The sequence below is a fragment of the Zeugodacus cucurbitae genome, chromosome 2, assembly GCF_028554725.1.
Source record: "Zeugodacus cucurbitae isolate PBARC_wt_2022May chromosome 2, idZeuCucr1.2, whole genome shotgun sequence".
Lineage (NCBI taxonomy): Eukaryota > Metazoa > Arthropoda > Insecta > Diptera > Tephritidae > Zeugodacus > Zeugodacus cucurbitae.
This window is the reverse complement of record NC_071667.1, coordinates 86,138,754-86,163,359: the sequence shown is the minus strand read 5'-3', so window position 1 is coordinate 86,163,359 and position 24,606 is coordinate 86,138,754. Positions and strand designations below refer to the sequence as shown.

The 24,606-nt window shown below is 39.2% G+C and overlaps 2 protein-coding genes across 6 annotated transcripts in view; one reads left to right on the top strand and one right to left on the bottom strand.

Moving 5' to 3' along the window:
* Positions 1–24,606, top strand: part of LOC105217781 (guanylate cyclase soluble subunit beta-1) — a 92,308-nt gene that overhangs the window by 49,898 nt on the left and 17,804 nt on the right. For all 5 annotated transcript variants that reach the window (XM_054236106.1, XM_054236105.1, XM_054236104.1 and 2 more), the window contains exons 15-16: positions 191–328; positions 4,907–5,064. In XM_054236106.1, the coding sequence (XP_054092081.1) occupies positions 191–328; positions 4,907–5,064 (296 nt within the window). The remainder of the gene's footprint in view (positions 1–190; positions 329–4,906; positions 5,065–24,606) is intronic.
* On the bottom strand, positions 4,566–23,301 carry LOC105217766 (uncharacterized). Its single transcript, XM_054236107.1, has 9 exons — positions 20,683–23,301; positions 20,532–20,620; positions 20,365–20,464; positions 17,287–17,396; positions 16,896–16,999; positions 15,053–15,148; positions 10,920–11,076; positions 9,943–10,061; positions 4,566–6,283 (listed from the first exon to the last, which is right to left on the bottom strand). Exons 1-9 carry the CDS (start codon positions 20,810–20,812, stop codon positions 5,659–5,661), a joined length of 1,530 nt encoding a protein of 509 aa, XP_054092082.1. The 5' UTR covers positions 20,813–23,301; the 3' UTR covers positions 4,566–5,658.

Genomic DNA, 24,606 nt, shown 5'->3' with positions numbered 1-24,606 from the left:
ACTCTGTGCATGCTTGCGCGTATGTATGTATGTAGTCTTCGTGCGCTGCGTCTTCTGGCAATTTCGTGCTGCATCCACTCTATGCTAGGTCATTCGAAAAATATAAATTTACATTGTAAAAATTGTTGTTTTATTGCTTGTACAATCGACTTCGCATTAATTTCTGCATTACTCACTCGATTTGTTGCAGGTGGAGACTGTTGGCGACAAGTACATGGCTGTGTCGGGCTTACCCGACCACTGTGAGGACCATGCCAAATGCATCGCTCGATTGGCGCTGGACATGATGGACATGGCCAAGAATGTGAAAATGGGCTCAAATCCGGTGGTAAGTAAGATTTCATTTTGGCGTAAATTATAAGAAATATAGAGTGGTCCAATATTTTTTTTCGGACCAAAAAGTGACTGGTTGGGCTGTCGTTACTCAAAATAAATTAGACCAAATCAAATCATATAAAAACAAATAAGGAAGGGCTAAGTTCGGGTGTAACCGAACATTTTATACTCTCGCAATTTATTTATTTAACTTATTTATATTATATAATACACAATTTGACCCACATATTCGTCATATATATTGTATAAAGTCCATTGAAAATTGGAAACCATAACATTAGGTTCGATATATGGGGCCTTAAGAACCTATGGTCCAATTTCGACGATTTTTAGAATTTTTTTATTAACATAGTATTTGTGCAAAGTTCTGTGCCGATATCTTCACTAGTACTTACTTTATATATTGTAATGTAAACGATTCAGATTGTCTTCAAAGTTCTGGTATATAGGAAGTAGGCGTGATTGTGAAACGATTTGGCCTATTTTCACAACATATCATTGAGATGTAAGGAAACTATTACAAACCAAGTTTCATTGAAATCGGGCGAGTAGTTCTTGAGAAATTGTTTTTGACCCATAAGTGGGCGACGCCACGCCCATTTTCCATTTTGTAAAAAAATCTGAGTGCAGCTTTCATCTGCCATTTCTTATGTGAAATTTAATGTTTCTGACATTTTTCGTTAGTGAGTTAACCCACTTTTAGTAATTTTCAACCTAACTTTTGTATGGGAGGTGGGCGTGGTTATTATCCGATTTTTTTCATTTTTGGACTGTATTAGGAAGTGGCTAAAAAAACGACTACAGACTGCTTTTGGTTTATATAGCTTTATTGGTTTGCGAGATATGTACAAAAAACTTAGTAGGGGCGGGGCCACGCCCACTTCCCCAAAAAAATTACATCTAAATATGCCCCTTCATAGTGCGATCCTTCATACCAAATTTTATTTCATTATTTATGGCTTAGTTATGGCACTTTATGTGTTTTCGGTTTTCGCCATTTTGTGGGCGTGGCAGTGGTCCGATTTTGCTCAACCTTCCTATGGTGCCAAGAAATAAGTGTGCCAAGTTTCATCAAGATATCTTAATTTTTACTCAAGTTACAGCTTGTACAGACGGACAGACGGACCGACGGACATACAGACATTCGGATTTGAACTCCACTCTTCACCCTGATCACTTTGGTATATATAACCCTATATCTAACTCGTTTAGTTTTGGGTGTTACAAACAACCGTTATGTGAACAAAACTATAATACTCTCTAGCAACTTTGTTGCGAGAGTATAAATATATCAAATATAAAGGCATATCGACATAAAATATGGTGTACCCTGTATATGAGACTACAATGGCTACCTAAAAATTAAGTTTTATGATATTCCCTTATCCAAATATTCACATCAATCACTTCTACCAGTTTCACCAGTATTAGCGAATGTCGAATATTTTCAGCTTTTTCATTCTCCAAAACAGATCGTTTTCATTTTCAGATAAAGAGAACTATCCAGTGGAGATGATGCTCCAAATAATACTACAACAAAACAAAAGTTTGTCTAATGAGTGAGTGAGCAACACTTAAGCAATTGAACATGCTCGATAAAAACTATTCCGTCCGTGAGTTTACAAACTTTTCGGATAACTTCCAAAAACACCGAAGTGAAAGTGCTCGCTGCAGCAAAGCGGAAACTTTCCCTTGTTCTCCTGAGCAAAACAAATTAAATCTTTACGAAATGAAGTGACTGCATAATACCCTTAGCATAGTCACGCATTCTCGCAGATTGTCGAGAGCATGTGTTAAGTGCCATGGACGCTGAGGAAGAGTGTGGGAATGTGTGTGAACCGGTATTTGAATGCGCTTTTGTGCAAGTTTTGTGCTAAAATCGCACAAATTAATTTCGAGTGAATTCAGTGATTTAACTGGCGCTAAAGTTGGTGCAGCGCTTGAAGGATTTGTGGACATTGTTCCCGGTGATCTGTTGGCTACGCTCTAGAATGGCCGTCACTTTCACAAAGTTTACAACAACGAAAGACAAATGGTGCGGCATCAATGCCACAAAGAGCTAAAGTCTAAAGTGCAATTACCGGCGGTGGCGAAACGTTTCACTTCACTTTATTCTTCTACGTGCACACGAACTTTTCACCTTCTTCTCATCCCTTCCCCTTGCTAGCTCCCGCACTTTTTGACAATGCGGAGCAACTCAATTGTTTGCGTTGGCAATGGGTAAAAGTGAAAAAGTGCTTAAAGCAGTCACGAAGAATTCGGTTTTGCTGACGGTGCAAACTTTTTTTATTTAATGACTAAATTAAGACAAACAGAATTTCCTGCAGGGATATTTTAGCATTTAAATGAACACCAGACTGTGAGGTGTCTGAAATAGCCAATTAGAAAGCTGGAAATGCTTTGCAATTACTTGCAGATGTTGAACAAAAGCGAAAAAAATCGGTTATGCTTGCTTCGGTTTTCGACAGAAGACAGCTTTTTACTTTAATGTCCCTTTTTCTATCTTCCACTCGATGGCATACACTACACGTTTTTTTCTCTTGTTGACATTGTCTCGTATATTTCGTATAAGAAATTTTGCCCAAGTTGTCTACAGTCTCCACAATTTGACTTAGAGTTCAGTTGTTTATTTCAATAATTATTGAAAATGGCTTTTATTTAAACCACTACTTCAAACGACTTTTCCTAGAAATATATACAAATTTGAAACGTGAGCCCCTCGAGCGACGCCACAATCCAGATTCCCACTCCTTACTTACCACTTCTTCACGTCTTTATCAATTTGGAGCAATTTAACGTTTACCATCAAAGTAATTTAACACGTCCGTGACACGTATCCACTTGCCAACGCAAGTAACGGCGCACACAAGGGTCACCAACGCCATTTGCCATCCATGACACAACACTCTACCATCACCGTAGTGCGCGTTTCGAGTATGTGTGGGCAAGTGTTGCAATTACCGACTCAACTCGCTCACACAGCCTTCCCGCGCTTACCGGATAACCACATGCCGAACCCACATTTGACTTGATTCAACTAAATGTTAAGTATGCACTACAGCTAAGTTGATTTTGACGGATTGCTTGTGCATCACGGCCGTCAAAGCGGGAATTCTCGATCAACTTGCAGTTAGTTTGCGACTTATCCGCAGTCGCCGTCGGTGTGGCCGGGAAAGGCAACTCGTGCGAGAAATTTTGCAATTTATCAACACGAATTCAGAACTTTTGATATTTTGTAGAGACTCATATATACAACTCAGCTAAGGAGGGGAGGATTGTAGGTGATGTGTGTCTCCTGCTAATGCATTTTGTAGAATTAATGTACGCGATTAAATCACGTAGGCGCACTTGTGCTCACATGTATTTTTTCATGTGTGGTCCGCTCTAAAAAGCTCCGAGATGACGGATTGTAAGGGTTACTTTCTTGTCTCAATGTAAAGTTCCTCCTTATGAGCTGGCACGTAAGGGCGCTTCAGCCTCAATATCATAAGTTTAAGAACAAGAGTGCTGGTGTCGGCGTTCTGCTACTGGATTAGTGGACCTCACACGACTTCGGTAGGCGGTGGGTGAGGAGCAGCATGTGCGGTACAGTGAGATTCTGTTGAACTGGAGTGGATCGTAGGAGGTCCATAGAACTTCATGCTTTAAGCAAAGTGCAACTCGCCGCAATGGTAGGTGTCCTTACTGGACACTGTCCAAAGGGTTCAGATGCCGTGAGGCTAAACATCTTTCAAGAAGAAAGACGATGTTGCAAGGAGGAAGACGAGATTGAAACATTTAGACTCTTTCTCCTTTCACCTTTTGGAAGACTGAGATTGAAACATCTCGGCAGCACCAGTTTCGGCGAACAAAACGAACTGGTTCGTTTATATATTAATTAGCAAATTTGTAACAAGCACAACTTGCTTTGTCGACGCCTAAAGATCTGGGCGATTTTAGCTGTCTAAGTAGGATATTGTTTCAAATGTTTGTCAGTTCGTCCAGACGCCTGAATCTTAATGGAATCATATATTGTCCATTTCTGCTGGTCGAAAGCTACTTTAAGCATAAACGCTTTCATAATGATCTATTCGAAACGCCAACCTTTATACTATGTATCTCGCAGGCTAGTCCACTGATTGACATCAAGTTTGGCTAAGGGGGCAGCACTGTTCCTAAACATTGTTATATTCTGATTCTCTATTCTGACAACACTTACCTGGACTAATTTCATAACTTAAACAACATCGTATTCAGTACAACATTTATTCATTCTCCCGATATTCTTAAAAATAATCTTCAAATTATGCTTAAAATTTATATTTTTTGTTTACATAATAGCTCACATCTCCAATTGGATGATTTTGTACTCTTAAGCAATACTATATCTTACAAGTAAATTCACGTTTATTACAACACTAGTACAAACGTCTTTAATTCGATGTAGGCGAAAAGATAACCAAAGAATGAAATTATTATCTATACCAAAACGAAAACGCGTTTAACTCAAATTTAATTAAATCCAGGCTGCGGCCTGCTTTTTAATCTGTTCTACTTTTATTTGACGATTTTCACATTCTCATTTCCGCAGCAAGTGACAATTGGCATCCATTCGGGCGAGGTGGTGACCGGCGTTATCGGTAATCGTGTGCCGCGCTACTGTCTCTTTGGCAACACGGTGAACCTGACAAGCCGCACAGAGACCACGGGAGTGCCAGGACGCATCAACGTCAGCGAGGAAACTTATCGGTGAGTAAAAGACACTAACTGTTTTCTTATTTTTCGATTTTTCTGTATTATACGATAATGTACACAAGTACATTCGAAATAGTAACGGTAATGTAATAACACTTGAAAGTGTGCCGCAGCATGAGCGAAATGAAAATGTGAATGTGAAGTGAAGTGAAGTATCTCCAAGTTTTGTCAATCCAAATGCATCCAACAAAGCGCTCAGGAATCTCGACTGCTCGTTGACTTGTTGGCCAAGTAAGTTACGCCAACTTGCCACTGTAAAAACATAAATTCTACACAAAAGTAAAGTTTTTGTGTTAAAAAAATTTTGATCACGAATTCGCCAACTTCGTGCTCCCCACACAAAAGCAACCCTTCTGCTGTACCAGTAGACGGAAAAATTCAAAGGACAGCCAGCCGAAAGAAAACGTAATTCCCAGCAGTTGAGTTTGTAAAAAATGTCAGTTGAGTCTTCGGCTGTTGTTATTTGTTTGCAACAAGACTTCTGGCATCTGTTGATGTTCGCGCCACTCGGCCAGTTCATATAACTCACTTAAACTCGTAACTCGTACTTACTAACTCGCACATTTAATATTGTTATGACAGCGTTGGCTAGCTCAATTGGCGCTCGTTGCAATCGCTGACCTTGTCTCGGGTATTGCAGCAGCTGTTGTTTGTGTTATTGCAAATGCAATTGCTTTGCTCGGCTTTCTCGGTGCTGCTTGTGTCGCTGTCGCTGCCACTGCTGTTGCCGCTACTATTTTCGGCAGTCAACAGCGACTGCATGGGCCTGAGAATTTCGACAGCTACCGGTTTCTCCACCACAACAGCGCAATTATTTTGGCATTCCAACTCTAATTGCTCCTCCGCCAACTCCGCAGTGTCTTCCTCCAGCACTGTCGCCAATTCGCCCACCGTCGTGGTCGGCAGTTCAAGCGGCTGCTTCTCCTCCAACAGCAGACTCTCTACAACCTCCACCGCCACTTCCACATCCACCGAAGACTGCTCCTCCTCTTTCGACTCGGCAAAACGTACACGCCTCCTCGCACCGCTGACGCCACCGCCGGTGGCTTGTAATTTCTCCAGCGCCGCATTGTTTTCGGCATCGTCCTCATTCTGCGGGCCCTCGAGCTCCTCCATTAAGTCGATGTAGCGATGCAGGCGTCGCGGCAGCCGCAGCGTGTCTATGCCGTCGGGCAGCTGACAGTTGCGGCGCAGCAAGTCACGTATGCGGCATCTGCAACATGTTGAAAATAGAGACATTTAGCACTTTAGCGGGAACTTAGGGGTCGGTGGTGTGTGTAGAAGGAAATATTGGTAGGCCTTTCACGACAAGCAAAGTGTATGAACCTATCGAAATTTCAAATGTGGCAAGTGCAAACAATATGTCCGACAGGAAGGGAAGCAGTTGCGGACGTGTTCTACGCTTTTGTCGCCAGCAAACAAAGCAAACCCAGAATAAGCACTAAAAATAGCGCATTTAACAATTTCAGTTTGAAACTTGAAAGTTGTCCCTTTTTATCACTTCGGCCTGTCAATGTGTGTGTGTCGGAGCTTATACGTGCGTGCTTCTCACAAAAGTTTCGAGACTTTGAAGTGACAAGTTTCACATTCTAAAAATGGAAAAACGCAAGAATCTTTAAATGTGGTCGGCATGGAAGCGCTGCAGGCCACCATAAAATATATGAAGAAAGAAGATTAAAAAAGAAAAAAAAAAATTTTATAAAATCTTAATGCATATTAGTGATCAAAGGACGCGCAGCAAGTTTATTTCTTATAAAAGCTCCTAACAATTCCTGCTAATCGAAAATATATGTTGTCTTAAATATTAAAGAGGCTTATTCAAGCTTAGATAGACTTTCAAAAAAGTGCTGTTGTTTGAACATATAAACTTTAAAATAAAAAAAAAAAAAACATAAAAAAAATTCCTTAACTTTCACACCTAGAAAATCAGCAAACAAAAAAAAATATCTTTGGTTCCCACAAAAAGTGCCCTCAAATAATTGCAAAACAGCTCTTTAGGCAATTTCACACTTGCGGTTTCATTTGAAATTTCACCCACAGCAATTGCTCGAGTGCAGAGTGTGTAAGAGTGAGCAACTACTCGCTTTTTGTTGTTATTTTCATCCACTGTGTAAAACTGAAACAAAGTCAATTTAATTAAGGTGTGGTATTTCGTGACTTTTCCACACTTTTCTATTTGAATATTTTCGTAAATAAAAATAAAAAAAAACTCAACTTATTTATGCATAGTTCACCATCACAGAAGAGTGGAGCCAAGTTGTTGAAAGCATATTTCTTTGGAATATTTGATGTTTGTCAACTGAAGATTGTTTATCATCTTTTCAATAAAAATTTCATGACAACCTTCTGCAATTTAACATGACCATTTTAAATTTCTTTTTATAACACATACACACACACACATACATATATATCATATTACAGTTATCTATATGTAGTGCATAACCTTTCTCTGAGGCAATTTGTCATTTTATGCGATCCAATTGGCACAGAATTGCCATTCGAATTGCCAGTCAAATTGCTTTCACTTCGAACGAGCTCATTCACTCGCTTCACTTACTCGCCCCTTTTCACACGTTGATTCGCATTTTTGTTTCTGGTTTCATCCACATTCATACGTATGCTAACCTGAATCTGTCAAGTGAAATTTATGATCGGACCCATTGACATAGTGCGGCGTGGACATCATGAGCGCTTGGCAGAGGAATAATAGTTGAAAATGTACTACGATTTATGAAGGACGTTTCACTTTTTTTTCAAATAATTTTCATTTCAAATGTTATTTATATAATCCGTGTTCATATGGTAACACATTAAGGTTGCATACTTTCATGGGTCCGACTTTTGTAAGCTCACAAAATATTGCAAATCTTGGGTGTCAAAATATTTACCAAAATTGTTCCAAAATCTTACACGTGAGACAACACTTTGCATAGCTCTTAAGATTTCCCGCTAAGACCATGCCGATTTTGTGAAGAAAGATAAATAAAAATTTATGAACAGGCAATGCCAAACCGTGAGAAATCATCCATTCAAAATGCAAAGTCATCATTAGAGCTTAACTTGCATTACAGCGCACACAAGCGTACTTTCCAAGGGGGGTATTCAGTGCACACAAATCTTGAGTATGTGTTTGTTGGTACGATTACAGCAGAGGCGTACTCAGTGTCTTCCGGCACTTTTCAATAAACTTCTATTCACATAATCTTCTTCCACTCATTTGCCAAGCGCATTTCCACGCATTTTCTCACATTTGCTCATATACAAGCTTGTATATATTCATAAACTCCATTATCGGGATGACTTATCAACTTCTTGCGTTTTTCGCCACCATTTGCCAACCATTTAGCTTAATTTGCCCCACTCTCAACCACCTTCCTTATCCAAGTTACTTCGGTGTATTCAAGTAAACTAAATTTCCACGAAGTCGAAGCTTTCTCTGCGAACTGCTTGTGTACTATTTGCTTTGTCTAAAGCCGTTCAAAGCCGATTGATAATCAACAATTTGCGAGTTAGTTAATTAATAGCGACAAAGAAAATTATTCGTCTTTATGATTGGATGGCTCCAGTGCTTTCCTGCGGGCAATTCAGTGTTCGCCGCCTATTTATTTTGTTGGCTCGTGCTGAAGCAATTCGATTATCGTTGTTGTTGTGTAACTGGCGTTTCGCTAAATGTTTGATAAATTACATTATCCATTTGTTTATGCCTTAATTAGGATTAGAGGGCGGCATGAAAGCAAATTCGTCAGAAATGCTTTACACAACAGAAGAAGGACAATTAATATTAAGGATGCTCTAATTGTTCTAATGTTATATTGTCTATTCACGTACTAGATAACCTAAACCTTTGAATCAGAAGTTATTCGTCATTCGTTACATTCATTTGTGTTTTCTCAGATTATTTAAGAATACTGAACAGAAATTTGGTAGTATTTTACAAAAATGGCATAAAAGTGAATATTCGGTTTTTGGAAAGAAATTTAGGATAATTTGATGAGGCAACTAAGATTCTTTCCTTAGTTCTAAATACGTTAGAGATCTTCTGCGTACTTCTTCAGTATCAATCATCTTAAAAAGCATTATTTTAATAATCGAGTTCTGACTAATATCGATAGCTCTTATACATACTTCCTGCAAAAAATAATCAGAGCTAAATAAGAATTACCCTAATGTGAACATTAAAAACGTGTCAAGTCACGATTTATGTAGTTTACAGTGTTTATAATAGACAGTTTAATAACTGAAATGGATGCGTCATATTGGAAACTTCAAAGCACCAATTATCCGAACTCTTTGCGAATGGTCATATTGCTAGTGAGAAAGTAATGGAAGAAAACAATTATAATCCGCACATCCGTCGTGCTTTTATTTTGATGAAGTTTCATTCGTTTCTTTTCGTTTTTAATTTGCCTCACTCACAGAACCAGTTCGAAAGAAAATTTTATTAGGATGTGGGAAATATATGCCAGATTTTATAAAAATCACCCAGTATAATTAGAATAACTTAATTTGTCGAAAAAAGCAAATTAATTTGAGATCCCTTACCATTTTCCATTATAAATTTTAAAATTTAATTGAGGAAAACAAAGAAAAAGAAAGTCCTTCGAAACCATTTACCTAAAACTTCGCAAATCATAATGGATTTCGAATTTTACTCGAGACCAATTTTAATTAGCCTAATAAGAGCTGAAGAAATTCAGGCGAAGCCGCAGAGGCGCAACGCTCTACAAATCATATTGAAAATTTAATGAAGCAAACCAAATTGATTAAATTTCAAAACCACAAATTTATCAATACCCCAACGAAATTAAACGTCCCAGCACCGGCATAACGGCAGAGGAAGTAGCAACCAAATACAAATACAATACTTACCGGCATAAATGCCGCAAGGAGACGACGCCGTACACCTGCTCTTTGGTGATGATGCGATCAATTAGAAGGCGCCCGTATTTTTCGAAAAACAGTTCACGGCGTGCGCTGTAGATAATTGGCTAAATAAGGCGGGTGGGAGAAGAGAAGAAATACAGAATGTAAACATATTTAAATGAGAGTTGATGCAAAAACTTTATCGAATGCTAATAAAGCACACAGTAAACGAAAGAGAGAGGGGGTGTAGAATGAAAGTTTGTTCAAGTAAATTGTTAGTGAAACGAGAAGCAGTGAGGCATAATAATTTAATTACAAAAACTACTTCCGCGTGTGTATAATAAATATGTATCATGCGCTCCTGGAAGCGCACCCAACAAGCCCAAGACGAGTATTTCTACAGCCTCTCTTTAATGCTATAGTCCTGGTGTATACTCATACTAGAGCGCGCATTCGGCGCTAGTGTTCCGAGTGAAAACCGCGAAAGACCGCAACACCACAGAGTCCCATTCGCTGCCACGCTATTATCGCGCGCCAAGTGCCAAGCAGACTCCCGAACAGGCTGTGCGCCTCCACCAATGTAAGCAGCCACCAATGGCGTCAGCCAGCAACCGCAGCTCGCAATTTAGCCATGGCCATCAATAGCAATCGTCCACAGCCGCAGCAGCAGCGACATATTTTCTACTTTCTAACAGCAACATTGGAACGCACTAACGCACAACGCGCGTGCCTCCGGCTAGAGGCCACTGGATGGCGCATATTTCCGCGCATTGTGCCACTAAATGGCAGCCGCTACTTAAGCGCCTAGTCGCTTTGGAATTTACAACGCGCTTTAATGTTCTCCTGTCAGCAAGTGCAGTTTGTGTTTGGTGTTATTGTTGTTGGTGTAATTTCACGCGCTTCCACGCACGTACCTTTGGGAGTGCATTGTGTATGTGTGTGTATAAGCCTGAGCGTGATGACTGCACCTGGCGTGTACTCACCTTGTATGGCATCTCGATCATTGGTATGGTGCGCAGTAGAATCTGCAAACACGACACATTTTGTAGCACGTAATGGCGCCCGTTCTCGGTGAGTTTCTCCAATAGTGCATGTACGACGGAGGCACCGCCATCTGGTGGGTTTGGATGGGCGCCGTACCTGGAAATTTAAGAAGTAATCATTAAGTACATAATTACTTTAATATTTATTGTTTGAGCTTCGAGGAAATTTGCAGTAATGCACACAAGGAATTAGTGAAGCATACATTAGGGATTCAAACATCAACTTCGTACGGATATCCGAAATATGAAAGTCGGAATGTCTTGGCTTCGCTTTGAAATCTAATGAAAACCCAAAGCTGTAGTAGTTCGATTTATGTCGGTAATCACATACGAATACTGCCACCTATTGATTTACGTATGGTGCCTTTGCGCAACAACAGAAAGTTGTCGAACGGTATTTGCTGTTCCAAACTAAGGTCAAATGTTTTGTCGTCGTGAACGAGTTACAAATCAAGCATTGTCTTATTTAAGCCTGCGGACAATCAAATGCAAATATATAGGCAAGTAATGAGGGATATGTAAGCCGCAGGATAGACAAGCTGCTACAATGAAGAGCTGTATAAAGTAGACAACAGATAAAGCTCAGCCGTCAGCGGGTTAAAAGAGCTGGCAATGTAATGCGAATAGTCAGGAAGTGCCAGATGGCGCTGGCACTGCTCACAGGTGCAAGGATTGCTACGTTTGCATATCCATTTTTATGTGCTGCATTACAAACAACCTGGAAACTCACATACAAATGATTACAAATTCGCTGGAAGACTCGGTTGTCTGTTTACGCAAATGCAACAATCTAATGTGTAAATAAGCGCAAAATATCATTGAGCACATTTGCCGTCGGGTATTTACCGTTACAACCACTCACTCACTGCTTATAAGGGGCAAGCCGTGACAGCATTTACAGTTATATATTTTATACTTATAGACACACATTAGTTCATATAGACAGAACTGAAAAGCAAGGAAATGTTTGCCATGAAAAATATAAAACGACGCAAAATGCAAATGAGTTTATATATGCAAATGGCACTGGGGAATATTTATAAATGGAATTTGAATTGAATATTTTCATTACAGACATTTCTTTTAGCTTAGAGTTGCTTGAAGATTGAAAGTTCTCCAGTTACATAAATTCTATAAAGATTCTTGCGTAATGGAATATCAGGTTTTCTCGTGTGTTTTGTCTCGCATCGGCCATCTTTAAATCAAGAGAAATCAAAATCAGACTACTCTTAACAGTTTTTCCACTTATTTTAGGCCTCTTCAAATTTATTATTTTGACCTAATTCAACCTGATTAACCCTACCGATTGACGAATATCAGAACATCCTCTGTATCTGTAACGGTGCTCAAGGTTTTTGCTGACAGCAGGAGACCGTACCATTTGAAAGTTGAAAATTTTAATAACGCAATGAATGAGAGATTTTATTGCTCTCAGCACAAAACGTGACATTTTATTCTTTTCTCGCATTTGATTTCAATAAAATTCTGCACACTCGGCAATCGCCATGAGGCGCAAGCAATCGAAATGCCGCCGAACCGTTAATGCCGCACAATTAAGTGAGTGTTTTGTGGTGCATGACGGCGTTACGTAATGCATGGCACACATACTCATATGCATTCACTGAGACATACTTACACCCTTATGTGTGTGCGAGTCCAACACTGCCAACGGCCAACTGCCAGCAATAATCCATGGTTACTCAATGCAATTTGGCTTTATGTGAGATAGTTTTTCTCGTGTCCTCTTTGCCTGCTGTCAGACTATTCGCTGTCGAAATTAACTTGTGGCACTTATCAGTTGTGTGCCAATAAAATGCGCTGCACAAAGCGCATAGCCGAGCTAACTGCTTGCTGGCTTTCACTCATTCTACATGGTAGTGCTCGCTGTCTCTTTGAGGTTCCAATAAAAAGTTGGCACACTTAAAATTTGCCTTGGCACCCGCACTTTTGGCAAGTCTGCCGGAATTCAACAAACGTTGCATACTTTTTGGCGCGCTGGCGTGTTGTTCGTCAAACCGCGCCACATCGCCAGCTAGACAGCTTGGCTGGCTGTCGAACAAACAGACACACATACATACATATATACGTACATTATTCGGTAGTCAGCGCGAGCGGCCTTTCCTAGCTCCTAAATGGATGCAAAACAATGGGGCGTGGCACCGCTTGGTTACTCAGCAAATTTATGGCACACGCCTTTGTATGTGTGTGTGTGTGCCTGAGAATATATTTCTCATTCTTGCTCGTAAATAACGGAAAACGACGCTTGCGAATCAATACTACAAATTGTTTTAATTTGCATGCTGCCAATAAATATTTTATAGAACGAAAATTTGCTCCAAAGAGAGCTGTGGTGCTGTGGTGGAGAAGTGGAAACATTTTGGCAAAGCGATTGCATTGCTTTCGCTTCACCGAACTTCAAAACTGATTTCTTATGGCCTCGTTTAGAACGCGTATTTTGCAGTTTCATTATATTATTATATAAGGTTATTTATTTCATAGGAAACAATGAATTGCTTTGGTTAAAGAAAATATACTTAGAGACCACTTCAATGGAATACAACGACTCAAAATGTTTATTAGAAAGAGTTTTCTAAAAATCATTAAAGTTGTTTGAGAAGCCCACTTTAAGTATAACAAGTAAGGAAAGGCTAAGTTCGGGTGCAACCGAACATTTTATACTCTCGCAATTTATTTTGACCCAATTTGAAAATCCTATAATTAGGTATATGAGAGCTAGGGGAAGTTATGACCCGATTTTAACCATTTCTGGTACAGAGAGACACCATTAGAATAAAAATATTTCCTCTGAATTAAATTAAGATACCTGAGAGATTTACCGAAATTTTCGGTGAAAAATTACCATGGGTCACAAAATTCTTTATATTCGATATTCGGGGCTTTGAAAAGTTATAGTCCGATTTCTAAATTTTTTTCACAAGTGATGCCACAGATCATATACAGTATTTGTGTAAAGTTTTATTTCGCTATCTTCATTGGTTCCTAATGTACATATATCTTATAAAGTGAAGGGATAAGATGGAGTTCAAAATTGAGTTACATGGGAAGTTGTCGTGGTTGTGAACCGATTTCATACATTTTCCACAAGTGTCTGTAAGTGACTGTATAAGTTTGTTCCAAATTTTACTTTTATAACTTTATTTTTGGCTTAGTTATGACACTTTATGTGTTTTCGGTTTTCACCATTTTGTGGGCGTGGCAGTGATCAGAATTATTCAGAGACCTCTTCGAAACTTTATCGGAGTTTAATTAAAATTAATAATTAATTAAAAGCTTTGAGAGCATTAATTATAAATCACTTGAATATTACCACACTAGAATAACAATTAGCTCTAATGAATAATACTATACTATATGTGTGTATGCGTTCAAAAAATAATTGAAATTTTATCAATTCCTCAACGTTCACTGCTCGCAGGCACACATTTCGGCGCCAAATTCGTGCAAAATGTTGTTTTGGAATTCCGCGCTTGTACAACAGAAGGAACTGGCGCTTTCGCTTGAATGCGTTCGCTTAAATTTTCATTTTCGTTTTTACTTAGCCAGGAATTTTCGCTTTTCCTGCGCTCCTTTGCTGCAACACGTTGTGGCACTGAAATTGCGCAACGAAGTGAATTATTTTGATAACGATGCCAACACACACACACAGCATTTATATACTGTTAGTTGTTAAGAACTGAGTTTCCGACATTTCGTACTGGACTCCGCAGCATTAGTTGGCAAGAGGATTTCAGTGCACTTCAAAGAATGCGCTGCATTTATCAGTTTGCACCAAAATACGTGAAAAATACTTTGGCATTTCTAATATAGAAGAAAATAGATATCTTTTCCACCAAAATAAAAAAAAAAATAATTAATAATAAATAGCCAAATATTGCTCTCCAGCAACACTACGATTACTACGAATTTTCCTTGAGGCATTTACGCGCACCACGAAGTACTTCAAATTAGAATTAGAATTAGGAAAAATATATAAAAATTTCATCTGCCGAATTTCCTCGCCGCCACTCTGAACTGTTATTCAGCTCGAGGCGCGTTTCGTTACACTTGCTTACCTTAATAATATGAGCAGCAGGTCAGGCGCACTCGCCTGTAAGGCAACACGTAGCGGTGATGAACGGCCGCACGACTCGATCGGAATATCAATAAATCTGAAAAATTGACAAAGCACAACAGACAGCGTTAGAAAGGTGGCAAAAATTAAATTCCAATTTAGAAAATTATGCAATACAAAGATTTTCGTAGATTTTCGTTGAAGAAGGCGCTCGCAAAGTTGAAGAGGGGATAAATGGTGCGGAAGTTGATGGGAGATGAAAGACTTTTATGAACCCAAAAAAGAGAAGAGCTTTAGTGAAATTAAATGATTTCACTACGAGAATATAATCTCAGTTATGAACTAGTTTAGACCAACAAGAGTGGAAGAGACTCTACATGATTCAAAAACGGTTCGATGAGATTGTAGGATCAAATAAAATCCACTGATTTCACAAAATAAAAATCCTTCACAATTTTGTTCCAGAAATATTCGTTTAAAGGTTTCATTGGTATTGGATTTCCACAAAAATAAAGCAGTTCGGAGCGTCCTCAACAAACATAATATTAGTAACGGCATTTATGTTGCAAAATAAAACCTTATTAATGTCGCATAACTGTTTTAAGAAGGCAATATGTCAAATCACTGTTTACTAGAAGAGAAGCATTACCAAGTAGCGACCCTCATCTATGCAAAAAATGAGAATTGGGGAAATTTTTTAACATGTAAAAGCTAAAGCTTTCTACTAATTCTATTGCTTTTTGACAACAAAAAACTATTAACTTCATTTTTGCAAAATCATAAGATTTCGAATTCAAAAATGTTAGAGAAATATTAAACTCTTACAAAATTCAATTTATCAAAATTTTCCAAAAATGAGTTAAGCGCTTTTTCTTGTTAATCACACTACTAGTACCCAAAAAAAGAATTGCGTACAAACGGGAAAGGTAATCGGCGACAAAAATGCAAAAACATTATTTCAACACAAAGGGCTCGAGAGTTGAGAGTGAAGGGAAAGTGCGTGTCCGTGTCTACGCCTGGGCATTTCCCCGCTGCACAAGCGTTTGTCGTTTGCATAGTAATAAAAGATGTTGGAACCAGCTACCCGGCAATCCTTTTGTATTCAGCAGACAATAAAACATTTGAAGAAATAATTTCAGCAAACCTTTTTTTACCAGCTGCCATTGTCTGCATTTCGCATTTTCCACACAAATACTTAAAGATTTACTGAGAAGAGAGTGAATATTGAAATTAAACACAGTTAAAATGTATGTAAATAGAATTACAATCACACGCACATTCAAATTATTTAGAGTTTTATGATTTACTCTCCTCCAAAGGCATTTCAAAATATAATGAATTGTCGCTCGAGTAATCATGACTCGCCCATCAGATGATTAATTAATGCAATTAAATGCCTAAAATACAATTTTCAAAATAATAATGGATATTTTTTGTTGAATAATGCGCTCTCAGTGAGACGTTTAAGACAAACGTGTAATTTAATTAATTCCCTTTGAGTTATATAAATCCGTTTAAAGCATAAAAGTCTTTGCGACGTTTGAAACAGAAGAAAAGCCGCCAGCTGCGGATTTTGTCAATCTTTGTAGCCGCAAACGATGAAGACAAAGAGAATTTCGAGTTTTTCGTTGATAAAAAATGTGAAGCTTTTGTGATTGCCACAACATGTAACGGTGGTTCGAAATGCCACGTCATTTATTTGGCTCAAAACGAGAGCAGGTGCTCCCCTTTAAAGGCGAGGCAAAAGCGTTGGTTCCATTTGTGGTCGGCTTATTTACATAAATATAAAGCCTTTTGTTCATATGTACGCATATAGTTATTTGAACTCTGTGGCACTCACTTACCTTACCATACGCTCCTGCTCGAAGCGCGCAATCCAAACCGGCAGTTGCATGCTAAGTGATGTGGCATGATGCAGAAAGTAGACCATGGCTCGCGTGTTCTCATCCTGATTAGCCGCGAGGTGCATACAAAATTTAGCAAAACAAAAAAAAACTAAATGTTATTTTCAAAATGGTTCAAAATGGCGGAGCGATTTTTACATAATCATACGAATGCAAGTGAAATGAACGAAATAGCGATATGGAAGTTGAGAAAACACAAATTGTAAGATTAGTGCAGAATTCGAAAGTAGAATTTGAAAGAAAGGGAACTCAAAATATGAATAAGAAAGGAATTCAAAGCATTAAAAGCAGTTCGTGTGACTGGCGAAAGATTGTAAGTAATCCGCTTAACCTGATCCCGAAAGTCACTACGCCAACCGGCTATGAAGTGCGGTGCATTTGGACCGAATAGGGCGCCCAAAAATATCCGTTCAAATGTCTTCTCGCATGAATAGATCTCCTCTGAAAAAGAAAAAGAAAATACACAATTTTTTAATTAGAAATAGAAAGCAACAGCAAAAACAACAGAAAGAGGAAAGCTTTTGGAAAATGTTTCCTAATAGAAAGGGGTAGGGAAGTACAGTCTTAGTAACCACTTAAAGCAAAAATATTTACGAACAACAAATGAAATTGTTCAAAGAGAGCTTCTTTCATATGCCGTCTACAACGTCTCAAGAGTTCAACTGGCACATTATATTAAATTCGGTTATTGGAAAAATCTTTTAATATATGTTTGTACAGCATCTAATCTTCATTTTCAATTAGTTGAACTCATTGCTAATACCATCGAAATTTCATCATGATTTGTTCATGAATCGATAGCATATCAACGTCCCATTTGTAGGCGTTGCCAGGTGTTGCCAGGTGTTGCATCACCATTAGCAGCGGTTTTAATGAAATCACTAAATGCCCTAAAATCCGAAATTCTTAAATGCCCAGCACATTTGCATTACACATGCGGCACGTAGCAGCATATGGCTCGTTTTAATTCGCTTGTTACTCGTGCGCCTAGTCGGCATAAATTAAATTGTTGCCGGAACGAAATTTCCTGGCACTCGCCCGGCGCTGGCAGGCTGGCTGGAGTTATGCAAACGTGTGCCAGTTTGGCAATTTAATTTGCACAATTGGCAATGCAATAACCGTAAACAACACACACATGCCACCGCAGCTGCAGCCCTCCGCCACCCCACCCCTCACGCTTGGCACGAGCGCTGCAACGTTTGCAAATGCCAAATGGCATGAATACCAATGCGCTCGCATGGAAAGGCCGGTAAAAACGGCACACACACACATCAGCATAAGCCGACTGCCATGAGGACCTGGCAAATATGCATTTCGGTGTAAAAGTACACACTTCGGCGCCTATTTTGGTGAGCGCATGTGGGGTGTGTATGTGTGTGTGTGTGGAGGGCGCTACACCGATATGGAAAATGCGCATTTGACCTGCAAAGCAACTTCCTGGCTGGTGCACTGGGGCACTGAAACACAGAAACGCCGCGCTGTCGGAAATGATTGCATTAAATAAGCTAATACTGCAGCATGCACTTGTTGCACGCACACACACCCAATCGGGCATTGTCGAACATATGTCCGCATGCATACGAGTACTCGTGCACCCAACGCGACGCAAGCCAACACTGGTGCTTTATTGACCCACCGTGATGGCTCTTTTGCATGCGCCAACTTCCGCATGCCACATCAATGCCTCCATGTTCCGCGTCTCGTGCTCTTTTCCCTTCAAACCAACCGATTATACTCTAACCCAGATTATGGCAATTAGAACTTGCCGTCTCGCACTTGCTCTTTGCCATCGCGTCCACTTTTTATGCCTATCCGCTTGGACTTTCAAGTGAGGACTGAGAAGGAAATCTTTTTTTATAGCTTTCAATTTTTATAAAGGAATGTTTGAGGGATCAATACGCTGCAGTGTTAATTTAAAGAGTTATAGAAATCTTTGCGGCGACGCTTTAGTTTAGACTACTAGTACTTAAAATTGGGAATTGTGACTCAGAGGCACTGAGTGCATGAAGGGGACTGCATCTCTGATTACTTGAACCATTCCAGCGGTTACTTCTCTAAGCACATACCTATAAGGGCTATGTGGGAAGGGAGAAGCCGACGGAGAAGAGGTGCAGTGAGCTTATTCATGGATGTGTCTTCTGTCAATCAACACCAGGTTTAGACTGCCAGACCACCACAGTGGCTTTGAAGCGGAGGTGGCTGCTATCAAGAATACACTGTTCGGTAATGTGGACTCCTTCAGAGAGATTAAATTCACTCCGACAGCGAGTGGCAATCGTAGAGATCCTGGCAGATGCAAGTTGCCAAAGCTCTTTGGAGGAAGGCGAAGTGAGGTCTTCCTGCATATGCAGAGAAATTAATTTATCTCAAACAGAAATAGATAAGGAAACATTTATGATCACACAGATGCTACAGGCTGTGAAGTAAACCAAAGTTAGAAGCCTCATATCAAAGGTACCAACTTTGATTTCGACACCTCCCCTTTTCCTTAAATAATCTATTGCAAAGGCTGAAGAACTAATGAAACTAAAGCCTGGGATTTACCTTCCACAGAAAATCGATCGACAAAACGCAAATGTGATGTTTAGAACAAGTTAGGCTGATGTGTCTCGGTAGTATTGGAGATAGAGACATTGTCAACCTTTGACATTAAAACATTTTATACTAGGCGAAGTACAACAAAACCAAATTAGGCTTAAGCCACGCATATGTTTGTTCCATTATTAACTTTAATTAATCTGCTTGTCACCTACAAAAGCATAAAACTTTGCTTGTCGACCTAAGAGTCATTAGACACTTAGCACGTGAAAATGTCTGCGACTCCGAAAAGTGAAAGTCGGTCGAAAAGTGGCTTCTGTGGCACAGCTTGATATGTCGCGTGGCGAATGCGTCTGTCAGTTGAAGCTCATCTCGCTCGTCTCAAAGCAGTTGTCTTTTTAATTTTGCTAAAAGCTCTGCCAACACGGATTTTGTAATTTCTGCGCAAACATAAACATTAATCCCCCCCAAATGCCTTAGAACAAGCTCACTTTTTGGCTAAATGAATGCTTTGTCGTTGTGTGCACTTGAGGAGTGTGCTTACCGCAAAAGCTGTGCCAGTGACAATCTTCCACAACATTTTGTTTCTGCTGCCATGTTTGTCTTTAATGTTGACACTGAAAAACATGCCATCTACGAGTAGAAACATATGTACAACTGCGCTCGCATGACTTTGACATGCGATTTTAATTAGATATAACATACAAAGACGACAGACAAAACGGCAAAAGAATTTCAAAAGTGTTTAAGACACTTATGCCTCGACGAACGATTACGCGAAGTGTTGTTGTTGTTCGTGGCAGCGAGTTGGGGTAGGCGTAATTATGGTTGGTCTCTTACGTAAATTGTATCTTCTTACTTGTACACTTACCCAACAACAGAACCACCACAGCAGAATCTCGTACGCCCCAGTCCCAGCAAGTCCGCAGCGCAATGTACAGAATATTGTGAAATTTGCCCATTAGGCAGACCTGCAAATGAATTGAGAAGAAGTATTATGTGCAACAATCCCCATCATCACTCTCCCCCACTACCCACTTGTCCATTTCCGCTTTTCTTCTCGCGATGATAACGCACTGCGGCCAACACAGCGAACCGCGCCACCTCCTCCGTGTGCATATTTTGTCCTGCGATTGTGACAAATAACTGTAATCACAACTGTAAAGGCTATTCGGTGTGCTGAGCTTACCATCACTGCAGCCGCCGATGACAGCGTTCAAGTGGTCCAGCACGTCGCGACGTGAGGAGCGGTCCTGCAGGCCATTGCGTGTGATTTTATCAAAAGTATTCTCGAAGAAGCAATCGAAAATGTATTCCATAGTATTTGCTCTGCCCAACCCAAAACTAATATTCCAACTAAATACAACTCAATGAGAGTCCAGCGCAACCTGTCTTGCGGGCGTTCGATGTCTGTGTAGCGATTCTACAACGCTATATCGCTGGCCACGGCATGTAATCTACCACACGCACGCACACAAATCCGCCAAAGAAGCCATAGAAAGCGACGCTAGTTCTCAGCCACTTTGGCGGACGAAATGCTTGGCGTAATTCAATTAGCGGAGATTGAACCCGGCAATAATTTGCTCCGATAAACGGCGACTGCTTTAAGAATGCCAACAAATGTAGCTATTAACGCTTTATTCGATTTCAAATTCAAACTGCGACTTCACGTTCCCAAATCGTTAAATTTTATATCAATCGTTTTCCTCTAAACACCCGCCGCCGTTGTTGTTGCTGTTGTTGGCCTTCATCCGCCTGTGATTGACGACCGTAGCGACTAATGGCAAGTGCGTGCCCATTCATGTGAGCTTCGCAGTATGCACCGAAAACATAGATGGAGTATATAGTCTTCGCCTGCAAGAATGATTACTCCTTAGTATGTGCAAATTGCGCTCCTTCTCAACTCGGCGACTTTGTGACTTTCGTATTTTCAGCTTTTACTTTCTTTGTGGCACAACACATACAATCGTCACGTTTCGCTTTCCGTCTGTTGTTGGCTCAGTTGCGCGCACCTGACCCTCCACAATGCACGAGTAGCCAAGTTCAACTGACCGACTGGCGGAAAGTAAAAGCATGCTTCCAGGCGGAGCGGCGGCGAAAGCTGTCTTCAGCAAAAGCTCAAGCGAGAGAGCGCGACAATGCCACTGATACACTCCTTGCGTTGAGACAGTGCCTTTGATTATATGTATGTATTTACGAAAGTGAAATAAGAAAGAGTTTTTAAGTATTCAAATGGAGTACATCTCAAACCGAACCGAAACCGAAACCTAATTTGTTATTATAAAAACTAAAGTAAGTATTAATTATTTCTGATAGTTTTACAATAATTACACTATGAAAAAATTATAACAAGGAAGTACCGAATGGCGTTTCAGATAGATCTTTAATTTAGTCAATTAGCTAATTGTATCAAAAATGTTAATGCACTCAATTAAAGGACTAGTCAAAAAGCATATTCCATTTAAATTATTCAAAAATAATGAACATGAGAAAATCTTTTATCGTCAGTTTAAACTTAACCCTTACTTAGAAACATATTAGAATAGATATAGGATTATTTAATATTTCATAAATAATAGTTCTCATTAAACACATCTCCAAATCTGATCTTAATTGTCGCACTCTCATTACAGCAATGCGTAAATTTAATACGGTATTTAAATTATCATATCTTCCCTCGGCATATTCACAAACAATTTCTCACAACACACAATCAACAAGTTTCTTCAGCTTTATCGAAAGCAACGCAAACTTTTTACTTTAATCAGTTTCACTGTAATTCTCTTATGCGCCGCCGCTCTCTTTGCGATGCTCTTGCAATGCTTTCGAATAAGTCAAATTTTCTCAGCTGGCAATGCTGCCGATAACGAAATAAGAAAAGCAAAACAGTATAAACAAATCAATTTGAGTAAACCAGGTTCCAATCAACTGCATAAAACAATTTCAACAATTTTTCCACAAAACCCAATTAAAACAATTCACGTTAGTAGTTTCCAAACAAGATCCACATATGACATTAGAAGATTGAAGTAATCGACGCTTGGAACACAATTCCTTATCGCAATCAAAGTGTAATAAAACAAATGATTTTTGTTGTTGCGCCGCTACTTATCGCACTTGCACCCCACTGCCTACAGTTAGACACTTGTGGAACAATTCGAAAGCATTTCCACTACTTTCCCAACAACTGTATGCACGTAAGTACATAGAACGAAGTTATATCTTTATAATTTGACATGACTTTAATTTATATTTTATTTATTTCTGGCACTTTTTCACTGTTTTAATCGCCCGTCTTCACAACCAAAGCAAAAGTAAACTAGCCACCACCGATTACTGCTGTCAAAATCATCTGTCTTGCCAAGCGAGTACATAAGTGTACTAAGTACGTAATCGCAAAGTGAGCGCGCATCTCTTGGGCAACTCACCAAATAATTATTTACTGTGAGTACACATAAATTTCGTTCGAAATGAAGAGAAACTTTTCTGGTTCACCAAAATTACTTTAACTTGGTCGATAGAGATATGTATGTTAGCATGTTTCATTACTTGGATACCCATAAAATAAGAATTCAAGTTATTGTTGCCGCCCCCATATTCAAAAACACTTGTACGTATGTATTATTCCGTAGTTCATGGATGCTCAATGATTCGGGGTGTGGATGGATACCATGAAAGTTCATGAAAGAATACAATTTTTGCAGTTTAAGCGATTACATTATAAAATAACGGCTGGTGAAAATTCGGTTTAAAAAAGTAATCTGGAAAGGGTGACGCTTTAACTTAGTTTAGAAAAGAGGTCTACAGAACTATTTGTATTTTGCTAAAAGTCATGGAAACCTTATTTATTCTCATTGGTTCTCAGTTTCAGATCAAATCTTAAATATTCAGTTGCTCAAGTCTTTATATGTGGCTTTCGAAGAAATGTCTTTTTAAGTTTCTCCAACACTGACTGCTTCGAAATAAGTACAAGGGGTAGTATACCTTATACGCTTGCACTGCTTCAGCAGCCACGAAATTTTCAAGACTCATCGCCGGGATTATGATAAAAAATTGTTTGGCAAGCATCAAAGGATCGAAATATCTTTGTTGAACTCATTTTCGTCGCACTTTGCTACAATAAGAAGTGAGGTTTTCACTAACACAAAAAATTATGTCTGAAATTACGGAAATTGAATTTATAAAAAGCAACGAAAGCGAAATTAAAGTGTGCACCACCATAATGCCCACGCATATGAACGCCATGGATTTTCCACGACCGGGTGGGGCTCTGCAACAGTTGGCCGATCTCGCCGCGGCAATCGCGGCCGAGGACCGGAGCGGTGATAGCTATAGTGATTTCGAGGAAAGCGACATGGAATCGGATGACAGTGACTATTTTAGTATCGACATGCCTTTCAGGGCCCGTAGGTCATCCTTGCCAGCAGTCATTGAAGGTCAAAAAGTAACTGAGGCCGCCATGAAGAAGTTGAAGACACAACGGTTGGCACGCCGGTCCATGTATTTATAGAGCACGCCTCCAGTTTAAGAAAAAAAACTTGGTGACAAAATGCATATGCAATGACGAGTATTATTTTTTAATATTTATTTTTATGTATTATATATTACTTGAAATATTTTGTTTAATAAACCATGTTCAGAACCGTTGATAAAAGAGGATGGTATATACATCCAAACTTTCTCCTTGTGAAAAAATGCGCATGATTAGATTCTTTACATGATGTGTACAGTACCAGGTAGTAGTTTAATGTTATTCATTACGTAAAAGTCCCAAAATAACTGGAGAAATCGAGAGCATAATTGGATATTACATTTTGATGAGTTACATTAGTTTTAATAATTTCAATTAAATAACAGAAATTTATCAGGTCTTCTAGAATATTCCCGAATGTACATGATAAATGCTGCTGGCGACAATTGTGTTTTTGGACCCAAGTTTGCGATACATTTCTTATGGAATTTTTTTTTATTATAAACAACATAAATATTTATTAGAGAGAGAGATATGCTGGTAAACGTTCCCAAACTAACTTTAAACTAAATATTAATGGAGCTTGAGAACTAGGACAACCGGAAGTTATATTATTCATTTTTTTATAAGTTTTAATTCTCA